Here is a 15,851-nt window from a genome sequence, read left to right on the forward strand (position 1 = left end):
CTAACAAGCAGCCTCGAAAGGACCGTAAGGTTTGTTGCTGTTTGCTTTCCTGTGTAATCCTGTGTAATCCTCCTCCTCCTCTTCTTCATCTTCTTCTTCTTCTTCCTCCTCCTCTTCTTCTTCTTCTTCTTCCTCCTCCTCCTCCTCCTCCTCCTCCTCCTCCTCTTCTTCTTCTTCTTCTTCCTGTTCCTCTTCTTTATTATTGTTATTATTATTATTATTATTAGTTAGGATTTGTAGTAGCAGCAGCAGCAGTAGTAGTGGTACATGAAGCATTACTATGGTCCTTTCACCGCAAGAAGTCCGTTCAGGGCGGGGCCCACCTGGTGAATCACCTCTAGCGATGCTGCCAAATCAACCGTAGTACATGCCTCTCTCGTATTTCCCATCTATGTGCTATTTGAAATTGTTTTTTATATTCTGTATATAGTAAAGGAAGCTATATAGTACATTGAGTATCACTTTTTAGAATTATAACAACGATTTGAATGAATTCTATGACACGTGGCAGTGCTTTTTTCCCATGTTGCCACGCCGTAGAGTTGCCAATTTGACCACCAATTATCGGATTATCACCTACCCCCATCCCACCTCTCTCTCTCTCTCTCTCTCTCTCTCTCTCTCTCTCTCTCTCTCTCTCTCTCTCTCTTCAATATAACAGAAAGTTCTGATGACGAAGAAAATTATGATTAAAGATCAGAGAGAGGATTAGGCCTATAGGGGAAACCTCTTAAAAATAAAACGCGCCTAGACTTTTACCTCATAAGTGGTGTGGAAAAAAAATTGGAAATAAATAATACATATACAATATATATATATATATATATATATATATATATATATATATATATAAAGAGAGAGAGAGAGAGAGCGAGCGAGCGAGAAACAGGTGTGATGGGGGTAGGTTGGGAGACAGAGTGATAATCCGATAATTGGTGGTCAAATTGGCAACGTCGCACTCGGGGGAATTCCAAATTCTGCCACACCCTGAACGGACTTCTTGCTGTGAAAGGACCATAGTAGTGGTAGTAGTAGTAGTAGTCGATGTAGTAGTAGTTAATGTAGTAGTAGTAGTAGTAGTACCGGTATTAGTAGTAGTTGATGTAGTTAGTAGTAATAGTAGTAGTAGTAGCAGTAGTAGTTGATGTAGTAGCAGTAGTAATAGTAGTAGTTATAACCCCAGGCCCAGACGTAAACCCAGTGGACTGCAGGCTAAATTCGCTCCCTTAAGAGTAGTGCAGGAAATGAAGTGTGTTAAGGAATATATCAATCTAAAGCAGGCATTTCGGACACATCCAGTTCACGACAAGGATAGCAGGCGAAGAAAAGGAGTGGGGTGGAGGGCTTTTGGTAGAGAGAGAGAGAGCAATTTTACGCCACGTTAGAGTGAGCAGAGTATAGATATTTGGATGAAGGAAAGGAAACATTTTCTATATATATTTTTTTAATGCAAGAAAGAAGAAACCCAAGGCCAGGAGTGTGTCTGTCCCGTTGTAACCTACGAAGGGGAGAGTTAGTGTTGCAAAATCCTAGGAACGTAATGTTAGGAGTGGCCAGAGAGAGTTACAAGGAGTTAGAAGGACAAGTAGTGCCTCGAAATGTCTTACGAACCAAACTGAGGCGGTGCCATATATATACAGGTACAGGTGACAGTGATGGAAAGTAGATGTCACCTGGAGAGAGAGAGAGAGAGAGGGTGGGTGATCTTTGCTCGATAAGGGCGTAGATGAAAGTAGAGGACATTATTGCTGCTATAAAAGAGAGAGAGAGAGAATGTGTCCAGCTCTTCTGTTATGCATACATAATTGAGTAAACACACCCACCCATACACACACACACACACACACACACACACACACACACAGGAGAAACTGGAAGTTGCAGACAGAATAATGATAGAGAGAGGGAGAGAGAGAAAGAGAGAGATTGGAATTTGCGGACAGAATAATAATGAGAGAGAGAGAGAGAGAGAGAGAGAACGATAAGACATCCCTGGTCTGCAATCTGGCTTTTGGAGAACAGTAATAATTAACATCAACTTATTTTCGCGTTTAGATCAGGCTTAATGGGAAGTTCAAGATTATACTTATTATTAAACTGAACAGAGAGAGACCAGATTTGAACGAGGTAATGAAGAAAAAATTATTACGAGTCAAATTATACTGTTAAAAAGTTGATGGTATTTATAAAGTTGCTTAGAATGTTGATAATGGTGAACAGGAAATTATTATGGTTCTCAGACAGGGTGGTAAAAAGGTTGATGGTATTTATAAAGGAATAGTGAGTTAAAAAGGTTGCTGACCCTGATGTGGGATCTTTATTACGAGTCTTGTTGCCTTTCACTCTGCTACTTATCTTTCCTCCCTCCCTACCTACCTATTTACCTGCCAACCTACTTTCCTACCAACCTAACTACCTGTCAGCCTACTGTCCCATCATCTACCTACGTATCTGCCAACCTACTTTCCTACCTTCCTACTTGCCAACCTACTTTCCTACCTATATGCCCCTCCATTCTCCCCACCCTTTCACCTATCTACGTACCCACCCATTCACCTACCTACCTACCTGCGACCCACCCATCTATGACCGTACTCTCTCTCTCTCTCTCTCTCTCTCTCTCTCTCTCTCTCTCAATTTAAATGCTAATATCCTTCTTTTATTTCTTTGCAGAGTTGAGTGAAGGGATATCCAGCTGACAACAGAAGAAAGTCAAAAGGAATGTTTGGCTGACAGCAGGAAGAAAACGAAGGATAGCGGGGTGACAGCAAAGCGAAGACAAGAATATCTAATCGACCAAAGATCGAGAATAGCTGATGAAGAGAGAGTCAAGGGATAGCGAGCCGGGAGACGGAAGAGAAAGGATAGCGGGCTGAAAGTAAAAGAAAACAATGATGAAGCGCTGACAGAAGAAGGAGGAAGATAGATAGTGTGATGATAAGGAAAAGATAAGAAGAGATAAGTAGCTGATAAAGGAGGGTAAAAAGAATTCGTGGTAGCGATAGGACAGCGAAAGGTAAACAAAGGAAAACGGGCAGGCGAGAAAAACGTATCAAAGAAAACGTTAAGGGGAAACTAAAGCATAATGTCTTGGCTTCGCGGTGACTTTCTTCGTTGGAGCTCTGGTGCGGTGACTCAGGCCTTCTCCATCATTCTCCTGGCCCTGCTGTTAATGTGGTTCTTCAAGCGACGCAAGATGGTTAGTGAAATATAATTTAAAAAAATGGTAATCGTGGTCTCAAGATTTGAATTCAAAGTCATATATGGCGGGTATTTTTAAAGTTCTGGTATACTCCCTTCACCTTAACTTGGCCCAAATTTTCCTCCCTTTGCACCGTATTTCACGTACTCAGTGATAGGAAAAGACAATGTTTGAGCTCTGCATCCTTCTCATAGCACTTTTTCGTGACTAACATCGTATTGCATTCTAGTGTTATGTCATACAACTCAGAATTCAAGGAGAGATTGCAGTTTTAAGACAAGTTAGAGTAAAAGGAGTATAATTTGTGCTTTCATAGGTTTACCAGTGTACACAGTGTCAATTCTAACACACACACACACACACACTGCCCCGTATTCTCGTCTGTTAAGGAAGCTCCCTAACACCTTTTCCATAGTAATTTATTTTTGGATAAGGGTGCATAACATCCTTTTGTACGTTATTTATGCAGAGTAATAGCGATACTGGAAGGATTTTGTAACACATAATAGGATAGTAAGGCGTAATAAACAAAATAAATCGCTTAGGAAAGGGTGATAGAGAACTTCCTCAACCAACCGCCCGAACATAGCCACTACAGCACTTCAGATTTTATATATATCACGCTCTCGGTCGTACTTCGCCAACATGGGGCAAGGTTAACTTTGGCTGTCACTCCCTCCAAGGAGAACGTCCGGCCTTGCAGTTGATTTAGTATGGACTGTTAGGGATACAATTTTATTATTATTATTATTATTATTATTATTATTGTCGTTGTTGTTACTACTACTTTTGCTACTACTACTACTGTTATTCATTATTATTGTTATTATTATTATTATTACTACTACTACTACTACTACTACTATTATTATTATTATTATTATTATTATTATTATTATTATTATTTTGACCTCAGGTAAAGATGATAGAGAAGATACCTGGACCTCGAGCCTGGCCCATCGTAGGCAACGCTCTGGACGCGAATATTGACATTGTGGGTGAGTAGAGGGAGAGAGAGAGGTGAGGGGGGGTAACTCTGGATTGTAATATGGAGAGAGAGAGAGAGGTGAGGGGGGTAACTCTTTGGATTGTAATATGGAGAGAGAGAGAGAGAGAGAGAGAGAGAGAGAGAGAGAGAGAGAGTGTGTGTGTGTGTGTGAGAGAGAGAGGAGGGGGTAACTCTCTTCATTTTAATATGGACATTGTGTCTATTTTTACTTATTTATTATTCTTATTATCTTTATTTTTTTATTTGTTTAGTTTAGTTTTATTTATCTTTACTTATTTTATTTATTTATTTATTTATTTTCAGACCTCTTTCCCTTGGGCATCACGATAGTCAAGATGTTCGGTCCTGTGATGAGGGTGTGGCTGGGCACCGTACCCCTTGTGGTTATCAGTGGCGCCAGGCAGGCCGAGGTGGGTAGATGGGTGGATAGATGTAAGGTAGATAGGTAGACAGATGGGTAAATAAATGAGATGGGGTAAATAGACAGGTGTATAGGCAGTCACATACCCGTAGCCAGGGGGGGGGGGTCGAGTGAGTCAAATGACCTTCGCAACGTCGCTTTTGGACACACCCACACCCCCACACCTTTTGCAGCACACCTTTGACCAGGCGGCTACTATGCAAGGCCAGAGTCAGCAGAAAACAACCCCCCCCCCCCTCCTTCCGCCCTTCGAGAATTTTGGCTACGGACCTGAAACAGATAAACAGGACCAGTAGGTAGAGATATAGCCAGACATAGATATATTCACCATTCATTCATTCATTGCCAGACGCCATGTATCCCAAACGGGGTGGCCAAGGGCTTAGAGTTAATTGTTTTACAGGGAGGGGCACTAATCCTCCACCAACCCCACTTGACACGTAGCCAGATAGATAGATACTCAAGACCGATAGATAGATAGGTTAGATAAATATTTACCTACATAATTGAAGTATTAATTGCCTTAAAATGACCATACCTGAACTCATCTGACCTACCTTACTGTGACCTAGCCTGACCAAACTTACTGTAATCTGACCTGAGATAACATGACCCCACCTAACCTACCCTGACCTGACCCAGACTAACATGATTCAGCCTTCATCCTCTTCTGACTAACAGCCTCATTACACTATCTAAATAAACCTGAACTGGTCACCTCTGCTAGCCTGACCTCCCCTGACCTGACCTATTGCTGTGCCTGAAGGACCTCACCTGACCTCACCACCTGACCACTGACCAGATGGCTGACAGATGGGAACAAGGGTAGTGGCATCCCTTTGGTCCTCACTGGCGCGGTTTTGTGGGTAAGGATGTAAAACGATTTCTATATTTTTTAAGTTTAACAGAGAGAGAGAGAGAGAGAGAGAGAGGGAGGGAGAGGGAGAGAGAGGGAATAAATATAAAGTGTTAGTTTTTTTGTCTCAAGATATCACTCAGTAAACCTAATTCCTCAACTAGGAAACTGTTAGACTTATCGTCACACGTGTAGTTAAGGAGCAAGTGGAGAGGGTAGGAGGAGGCGTAGGAAGCGAGAATGATGGTGGGTTGATGTGGTGAGTGGATGGTGGAGGAAGTGGAGAGGGTAGGAGGAGGCGTAGGAAGCGAGAATTACGGTGGGTTGATGTGGTGAGTGGATGGTGGAGGAAGTGGAGAGGGTAGGAGGAGGCATAGGAAGCGAGAATTACGCTGGGTTGATGTGGTGAGTGGATGGTGTGTTGATGTAATGACGCCTTCAGAAGAGGTGTGCACGAGTGGTAAAAACTATGAGACGGACCAGGTGTTGGTATCGCGTCAGGTGAAATAATAAAAATCAAAGGCATGAATGACTAATAATGGATATATAACCCGTTCCTGCCCCTTTTTAGATGTACTGTTCTTGGTTTATAAATTCAAGTAGTTTCACTGAGGAGCATAAGAAGAGCGGATGACTGTATATCTCCCATGCTATGTAACTTCTGTGAGAGTGTAAGTGCGCGTCCACACGTACTCTCAAACATATATTGGCATCATGTTCGGGAATATGTTTGCAGCAGTATTTTTTTTTTTTTAATGCAAAGAAGAAGGAACCAAAGGCCATGAGCCCGCAGTAACAGTTCCCTCCAAGAGAAAAACAAAATACAATAGCGAGCCAAATTCAAGATCCGATCATTTTGAGATGCCTGGACACACTGCGTTTGAAAGACTGGAGATCATAGGCAGCAGGAAATACAGACAGAGGGAGACATGTTTCAGTGCAGCAGAGGTGATGGGATAAGTGTGTCCTTGCCAGGCAGCTGAGATTTCGTCATGAAGTTGCCAACATGATCTGGACGCTGGTGTTCCCATCATGTTTGCAGCGTGTTCGTTACTGTGTTGCCGACATGTTGCCAACACATGTTCCAGCACACGTGTGGACGCGCCATTACTAGACTACTAAAATAAGTCAAGTGTATGGAAGTGATGGTGACTATTGGCCGTACTGATATGTCCACAGACCATCCTGAGCAGCCAGCGTCACCTGGACAAGAGTCACCAGTACTCCTTCTTTCATCCCTGGCTGGGCAACACAGGCCTCCTCGTGGCTGACTGTGAGTACCAACACACCTTCATTACCTCACCTGACTCACCTAACCTGACCTGATCTAATAAAGCCTACCATTCTTGAAGAGAGAGAGAGAACCTTAAATACCTCACCTGACCCACCTAATCTGACCTAATCTAATAAAGCCTACCTTGTGATTTATCTCATATATACACGTACATACAGATATCATTTTGTAAGTCAGAGTTGCATGCTTACGTTGGTCAGACTTTTTTCCCCACTAGATGGCTGGTTTCTGTAGCATTCTGGTCAAAACTTGAGAGAGACAGAAAGAGAGAGAGAAAGAAAGAAAGCTAGATAGAACAACTTACGCATTCTTGTCTTAAAATCTTGTGTCCGCGTAGCCAGCCAGCGTGTGGGTGTGCAGACGCGAGAGAGACAGAGACAGACAGACAGAGACAGAAAAAAAGAAAGAGAGAAAGATAGAACTAGCTCACTGGTATCTTAAAATCTTGCGTCCTTCCAGCCAATGTGTGGGTATCGAGACGCAAGCTCCTCACCCCAGCCTTTCACCTCAAAATTCTGGAACAGTTCGTGGAGGTGTTCAGCCGCCAGAGTTCCAAGATGGCGGACAAGCTGGGTCGACATGTAGGAGGCCAAGTATTCGACATCTTTCCCTACATCACCAACTGCACCTTGGATACGATTTGTGGTGAGGGAGAAGGGAGAGTTAATTTGTGATGAGGGAGAAGGGAGAGTTAATTTGTGGTGAGGGAGAAGGAAGAGTTAATTTGTGGTGAGGGAGAAGGGAGAGTTAATTTGTGGTGAGGGAGAAGGGAGAGTTAATTTGTGGTGAGGGAGAAGGGAGTTTAGCATCGTCTTCATCACCATTATCATCACAACCACCACCATCATCATCCTTATCATCATCATCATCATTATTATCGCAAGCACCAGCATCACCATCATCATTATCACAGTCACCACCACAACCACCACCATCATCATCATCATCATCACAATCATCATCATTATCACAGCCACCACCACCACCACCATCATCATCATCATCATCATCATCATCATATCATTCTCTAGTGTGTAATTTATCTCGTTTAGATATCGAAGTACAATCAATAATATAATACTGAGGTGCAATGTCCAAAATAAATCGCTAAGGAAGAGGTGTTAGGGAGTTTCCAAAGCCAGTCCACATACTCTAAAATTTTACATTATTATTATTATTATTATTATTATTATTATTATTATTATGGAGTTTCAAAAGCCACTCCACATACTATACAATTTTACATTATTATCATCATCATCATCATTATTATTATTATTATTATTTTCAGAGACAACGATGGGCACCAACATAGACGCCCAGGATAACCCCGAGTCAGAGTATGTGGAGGCGGTGCATAGGTGAGTGTGTGTGTGACAGAGAGAGAGAGAGAAGTTAAGAAGACAGAGACAGTGTGTGTGTGTGTGTATATGTGTGTGTGTGTGTGTGTGTGACAGAGAGAGAGAGAGATTAAGAAGACAGAGTGTGTGTGTGTGTAGTGTAGTTGTAGTTGTGATGGTTAGTTTGGTAGTTGTGATGACAGAAAACTCTTTAATGTCACTAACTACATTGCAAGAAATAGGACCCCTCTCTCTCTCTCTCTCTCTCTCTCTCTCTCTCTCTATTTCCTTGCACACATTTACCCTCTCTCACTCCTTCCTCACTTTCTCCCGCGCAGGATCCAGCTCATATGCAACAACGCATGCTAATATTCTCTCTCACTCCTTTCTCCCTTCCTCTCTCTCTCTCTCTCTCGTTTCCTCACCCCTCCCTCACTTTCTCCCACACAGGATCCAGGGCATGATACAACAACGCATGCTGATATTCTGGCAGCAACCCGACTTCGCCTTCCGCCTTCTTGGGTACGCAAAAGAACAGGAGCATTTACTATCCACCCTCCACGCCTTCACCAGGGACATCGTAAAGAGGCGCCGTCAGATGTATGAACGGCAGAAGCAGGGGGGGAACGAGCAGGGTAAGGACAGGGGTTGGGGGTAGCAGGGGAGGGGGCATGGGTAGGGGAGAGGTAGAGGTAGAGGGGCGTGAGTGGTAGGGAGAGAGGTACTGGTGTATAGGGTAGGGCATGAGAGGTAGAAGCAGGGGTGGAACGAGCAGGGTAAGAACAGGGGATGGGGTAGCAGGAAGGGGGCATGAAGGGAGGCTTGGGTAGGGTAAGGGTAGGGAATGAACAGGGTAAGGACAGGGGAGGGGGTATGGGAAGGGTGAGGGTAGGGGATAAGAGGTAGGAGTGAGAGCGTATGGGTAGGGCATGAGAGGTAGAAGGCAGGGGGGCATGGGTAGGGTAAGGACAGGGGCATGAACAGTAGACGGCAGGGGTAAGGTATGGGTAGGGCATGAGAGGTAGAAGAAAGGGGGGCATGGGTAAGGTATGGGTAGGGAATGAGAGGTAGAAGGAAGAGGGACGTGGGTAGGGTACTTCAAAGGATCTTATATGCTTCAAACTTAACACCCCCCAAAAAACTCCTTCTTTTTCACCTTTTTCCTTCCTCACCTGAAATCTACTGACGGAGGACGCTCACCTTTGCCCTTCCCCAGGCAAGAAGCCCCGCCTGGCCTTCCTGGACCTGCTGCTGGAGTACTCCGAGGGCGGGAAGGTGCTGAGCGACGAGGATATCCGCGAGGAGGTGGATCTCTTCGTGTTCGCCGGCCACGACACCACCGCCGTCGCCATCAATTGGTGTTTGTACCTGCTGGGCGCCCATCCGGAAATACAGGTGTGTGGCGGCAGAATATGTGTGTCTGTTTGTTTATGTGTGTCTGTATGTTTGTATATGTATGTGTGTTTATATATGTATGTTTCTTTATGTATGTGTCTGTATACTATTGGTTGTTTACATATCTATTGTTTATCATTCGTAGGGCCATGTTGATCTAATTCTCTCTCTCTCTCTCTCTCTCTCTCTCTCTCACAAAACCCATATCTGGTCTAAAATTTCCACCTTCCTCCCACAGGCTCGGGTGCACGAAGAACTAGACGCGATATTCGGAGATTCAAATCGCGCGCCAAACATGGAGGATTTGAAACGGATGCGGTACTTAGAGAACTGCATCAAAGAATCGCTTCGAGTTTTTCCCTCCGTTCCTTATTTTGGTCGCTTGCTAAAGGAGGAAATTATGGTTGGTGAGTTTTATTTATTTATTTATTTATGCATTTATTTTTAGTCTGTTGGTATTAGTTCGTGCCTTTAGCCGAACGTGAATGAGGGATATGTTTTGGTGTGTAAGATTTCACCCTTACTGGCTACTACGTGATTCCTTTGAGAGAGAGAGAGAGAGAGAGAGAGAAACTAGAAAGAGAAGAGTAAGCATGTATAACTTTCACTGAATAGCAAATTACAGAAACTTACTAAGTCAAAATCTGATTGAGAATTCTTAGAGAGAGAGAGCAGAAAAGTAGAAAGAGAAGAATAAGTACGTATAACTTTTATCGAATAGTAAATTATAGAGACGTACTAAATAAAAAAAAAAATCCTTGAGAGAGAGAAATAGAAGATGGGACAGAAAACGAGAAAATTTGCTGGTAAAACTCTTCCATTTTCCATTCCCTTACCTCTGAGTCCTTAACCTACTTAGAACCGAAAATGGGGACCTGGTTAGTCATTAGATGGTTTATTTCAGACAACTACGTGATTCCAGCGGGCACGACGATCATGGTCCTGCCCTACATGATCCACCGAGATCCTGACCAGTTCCCCGACCCTGAGAGGTTTGATCCAGACCGCTTCCTGCCAGAGAACGCGGCCAAAAGACACCCTTTCTCTTATATTCCCTTCAGCGCCGGACCCAGGAACTGTATTGGTGAGATTTTTTTTCCTTTAACTTTTTTTCGATTCTCCTCTCTCTCTCTCTCTCTCTCTCTCTCTCTCTCTCTCTCTCTCTCACACACACACACACACACACACACACACAAGAGGACAGTTAGGTGTAATAAGCAAAATAAATCGCTTAGGAAAAAGTGTTAGGGAGCTTCCTTAACCGACAGCCCAAGTTTAAAGCCCTTGCAGCGTAAGACAGTCCCCTAACACCTTTTCTTGAGGGATTTATTTTGTTTATTACACTTTACTGCCCTTCCCTGTGGCGCATAAATCCATCTAATATCGCCATGTTGTGCGTAAAATACAAAAGGATAATAACTAGGCATATCCAAAAATAAATCTCCATGGAAAAGGTGTTAGGGAGCTGACAAGAATACGGGAGCAAGTTTGAGAGTGAAGCGTGCTTACTTTAGCGTTGTTGTTTGTTGTTCTTGTAGTCGATCTTGTTTTTCGGGAAAGCTTTAATTTAACACTATATGATTTAGGGTTTCCACTGGGGAGTAAAATTGACAGGAATTAAAGGAGAATCAGCAGAGTATTCATGTTAATATCTTGCTACAACACAGCATTCAAGGTGGAGACATGGCATTTTAGGCCAAGTTAGCGTAAAAAGAGAATAGGGAAGATTGGACCTTTGGATATTAATTATCTAGCCCAGTGCCTTTTCGCGCAGTTGATAGGCGCTAATCCTAATCATTATTTTCCTCCGCAGGGCAAAAATTCGGCCTATTGGAGGAAAAAGTGATGGTGAGCAACGTCCTGAGGCGATACAGGATGGAAAGCGTCACCCCCAGAGAGGAGTTAAAATTTAGGAGCGAGATTGTACTGCGACCCAACGACGGCAACCTTGTGCGTCTCTACCAGCGGGACGGTCGCGGCTCCGGTGGTGGTTGTGGTGATTGTGGTAGTGGCTGTGGTGATTGTGATAGTGTTTGTGGTGATTGTGGTAGTGGTGGTGGTGATTGTGGTCGTGTTAATCGGCCGGGTAGTGACTGTGGTGTGGACAGTGAAATCAGGAAGAGATAAAACGACGCAGACTTAAGAGGTGTAGTGTTAATTTCCACATTGTTCAACGGTGTAGTGTTTAAATCCACACAGTTCAACGATGCAGTGTCTAAATCCACACAGTTCAACGATGCAGTTTTAAATCCACACAGTTCAACGATGCAGTTTTAAATCCACACAGTTCAATGATGTAGTGTTTAAATCCACACTGTTCAACGATGTAGTCTTTAAATCCACACAGTTAACGATGCAGTGTTTAAATCCACACAGTTCAACGATGTAGTGTTTAAATCCACACAGTTCAACAAGACTTTAAATCCACACAGTTCAACGATGCAGTGTCTAAATCAGTGGGTCCCAACCTTTTTGGTCCTGTGGCCCCCCGAGAAAATTATGAGAAGCTCCATGGCTCCTATATAACTCAGATCGTATATTTATATATTTTTAATATTTGATATTGTGCAGAAAACGGTAATTACCCCAATATACTTAAGGCTAAACTAGCACAGTAAGGTATATTTCATACTTGATTTCTGTCAGGTTCTACCCAGACCAAATACCTTATAATATATTACCAATAAGGCCCATGGCCCCCCAGTCAATGTCTCATGGCCCCCTTGGGGGCCATGGCTCCCAGGTTGGGAACCGCTGGTCTAAATCCACACAGTTCAACGATGTAGTGTTTTAAATCCACACAGTTCAACGATGTAGTGTTTAAAATTCCACACGAAGGAAAACTAGAAAGAATATTGTTTCAGATACACAGTTCTACCATTCTAAGCTATTTTTCTCACAAATTATCCTCCTTTTGTTAGTGTTAAGTGGACGTGACGAGCTGTAAAAATTTATTCTGAGCAGTAGAAGTGTGCTCATATGAAAGTTATAAAGGATGGTATAAATCCAAGTGGTTTAATATTGTAATAATGCACACACGATCAAAAATGGAACTTTACACGTTTGAACGATCTTTTCATGAGCGTTGTTGCTGATAGTGTTTCCTCCCAAAGACAAAATTTATTGTTATGAGTGATAGTTTATTTCACGTTTAAAATTTTTATTTTATGGGATTTTGATCACAGCTGGGATACGCGGAGAGAGAGAGAATAAAAGTATCTTCATAAAGTTTGACACATATTTAGCGGAGAAGTTGAAGCATCAGAAACACACACTAGAAGAGACTGGGTTTTCACTGTTCGTAAATAATTTTCAGATGGAACAGAAGATCACTATTTCTCTGTACATGAGACGTAACTGGATAACACATCCAAAAGATTTGTCCCCATTGTTAAAAAATAAATAAAAGAAGATAGAAAAATGTTGAGATGCATTTTTGATCGTTTGTACATCAAGAAATAATAACAGTAGTACAAAAAGTAAGATTCTTTCTCTATATATCAGTTGTAAATGTTGCTATCACGGCCTAATAATTTACTGGGCTAAGATTTCATTATTCAAAGGGTGTTAAAACCAAACCGAATTATTTCAAGAGTCTACTGGAAATTGGCAAGAGTGTTTTTAGTGCTCGATGCTACGTTAAGAAAATTTTGAGAGTTGTTATTTTGAATTTGAGTTTAGTACGTAAACTCTCTAACTGTTGACTGACAATTATGGTTTATATGTGAAGTGTTGGGATTATACAAAAATGAAGTGCTGTGTTGTATGTGCAGCAGCGTTTGAAAAAGATGTGGAAATTACAGGCAAGCTGTCGAGGTGAACAAGTTTCAAAAAATGTCGTTGAGAAGAAATGGAAGTTATGCTCCGGTTCTTTACAAGGTGAGCAGAAGTATTATTTTTATTTCTGTTTGTAATGATACCAATCTTAAGGTCTACTCCTCAGTCACTGCTTTTTGTTAGGATGCCAGCCATGCAACCTTCACTCATTTTCGCTTTCACATTCACCTTTGTTAGTGATGGCGATCTCACTAGCCAATAACATGATCATTATTAATAGAACGGTTATCACAGGGTCTTTATTAAGCTCCATACCACCCCAATAAAGCATACCATGTTCGTGAGGCGCAAGATCCATTAACTTTATTATTAGTACAACGGTTAGTCTCTTGAAATATTTAGTTAGCTACAAATCTCAGTGAAGTTTACCATTTTCTTGAGCGCAGGAACCATTGATATCTTTATTAACAGAACCGTAATTACCATAGTCTTTAGTTAGCAATATATCTCCCCTGTGAAACTTACCATGTTGACAATCGCCCGAATTATAAAGAGCATTAATATAACGCTTTTAGCCTACCATGGGATCTTTAGTTTCATACCCTCCCAGCGAAACTTTGCCTGTAGGAGACTTATTCGTTGAGATGTGAATGGATCAGTTGTGGAAGCAACCTGTTTATTGCCACAGACTAACTCACATTCCGTGCCGTAAGATTTAACTGTTTAGAAATACGTTTAGTTTCATGCCTTCCCAATGAAACTTTGCCTGAAGTAGACTTATTCGTTGAGATGTGAATGGATCAGTTGTGGATGCGACCTCATGTTACTGCCACAGACTAACTCGCATTCCTTGCTGTAAGATTTAACTGTTTAGAAATACATATGAGTGTGGCACAGCAAAGTAAATAAAACTGAAGAATGCCGATAGTGATCATTTGGACATAACGTAACAGGGGAAAATGCTCCCAGTATATAAATTGAGTATACTGTAAATATTGAGAGGAGTATTTAAAGAGGAATATATAAATTGAGGGGTGTATAGAGAGGACTATATAAACTGAGAGGAGTATTTAGAGAGAGTATATAAATTGAGAGCAGTATTTAGAGAGTATATAAATTGAGAGGAGTGTTTAGAGAGGAGTTTATAAATTGAGAGGAATATTTAGAGAGGAATATGTAAACTGAGAGGAGTATGTAGAGAGGAATATATAAATTGAGAGGAGTATTCAAATAGTATATAAACTGAGAGGAGTATACAAATTGAGTATATAAATTGAGAGGGGTGTATAGAGAGGAGTACCGGTATAAATATTGAGAGGGGTGTATAGAGAGAAGTAGGTTATATAAATTGAGAGAACTAGGCAAGAAGTGTGGCTTACTATCTCTAATGCCAATACAGTATATCTTTTTGTTGATGATATGATATGGTATGCTTCTTGCTGTATATATATTATATATATGACGATTGTAGATATTTTGTATCAAATATTATAAGACACCTTGGTAGCAAATTTTTACTTTAGCTCAATATATGAATAGAAGAATAGAGAGTACAGCTTTCCCCCCAGTTCATGGGACTTTCCTTCCCTTTCCCTACTCTTCCCTTCCCTTCCCTACCTTTCCATATCCTACCCTTCCCTTCCTTTCGTTTCCCTATCCTTCCCTTCCTTTGCTTTCCCTTCCCTTCCTTTCTTTTCCCTATCCTTCCCTTCTTTTACTTTCCCTTCCCTTCCTTTCGTTTCCTTTCCCTTCCCTTCCTATCCATTCCCTACCCTTCCTTTGCTTTGCTTTCCCTATCCTTCCCTACCCTACACTACCATACCATACCCTACCCTACCCTACTTTTCCATACCTTTCCCTCCTCTCCCCTTCCTTTTCATATCCATTCGTTACCCTTGCCTTCCTGTCCTTTCGCTATCCTTCCCTTCCTTTGCTTTCCCTACCCTTCCCTTCCCTTCCCCTCATTTCCCTACCCTACCCTTCCCCTCCTTTCCCTACCCTACCCTTCCCCTCCTTTCCCTACCCTACCCTACCCTTCCCTTCCCTTACCTTCCCTTACCTTCCTTTCCCATCCCTACCCTTCCCTTCCTTTCCCTTCCCTAGCCTTCCCTCTACAGACTAGCAGTGTAGCCTGTTAAGTAGGTTTAGAATGTACGAGTATATTATCATTGTTAAATATATATGTTAAGTATGTTAGGGATATATTTTAAGTATGTTTGTTAAGTATTAATATAAAGTATGTTTCTATGTGTATCTAATAAAGAGTTTACAAGGCAGTAGTGACATTTATTACACTCTTTCCGCTTTAACTGAAATTGTCATCTGTCAGTCTTGAATACTGAACTGTAACGGAGATTAGCATTATGTTATGGTGCTAGTCACGAAGAAGTGCTATGGGGAGGATGTAGAGCCGTAGAATAATTGTCACTGAACTGTAACAAGTCATCCATACTGAAAATTAGGCTAGTCACGAAGAAGTGCTATGGGAAGGATGTAGAGTCGTAGAACTGTCGCATTGTCACTCAACCGTAACAAAGTGATCCATACTAAAAAAATG

General features: G+C 42.0%; 2 protein-coding genes across 2 annotated transcripts in view; both read left to right on the top strand.

The window, feature by feature from the left end:
• The window catches only part of Pp2A-29B (Protein phosphatase PP2A regulatory subunit A), a 65,789-nt gene extending 57,859 nt beyond the window's left edge, over window positions 1–7,930 (top strand). Inside the window, exon 14 of the mRNA XM_080273193.1 lies at window positions 7,919–7,930. The gene's annotated coding sequence lies outside the window, so the exon portion shown is untranslated. The remainder of the gene's footprint in view (window positions 1–7,918) is intronic.
• Window positions 3,086–11,794, top strand: LOC145400820 (cytochrome P450 4c3-like). Its single transcript, XM_080273256.1, has 12 exons — window positions 3,086–3,199; window positions 4,119–4,200; window positions 4,515–4,621; window positions 6,668–6,761; window positions 7,242–7,427; window positions 8,074–8,143; window positions 8,573–8,757; window positions 9,339–9,517; window positions 9,756–9,924; window positions 10,422–10,601; window positions 11,331–11,548; window positions 11,717–11,794. The coding sequence occupies exons 1-12, from the start codon at window positions 3,086–3,088 to the stop codon at window positions 11,792–11,794; spliced, it is 1,662 nt and encodes a 553-aa protein (XP_080129382.1).
• The last annotated feature ends 4,057 nt before the right edge of the window (window positions 11,795–15,851 follow it).

This window comes from Coenobita brevimanus, chromosome 53 (genome assembly GCF_032717465.1).
Source record: "Coenobita brevimanus isolate Jiangsu-jjx chromosome 53, ASM3271746v2, whole genome shotgun sequence".
Lineage (NCBI taxonomy): Eukaryota > Metazoa > Arthropoda > Malacostraca > Decapoda > Coenobitidae > Coenobita > Coenobita brevimanus.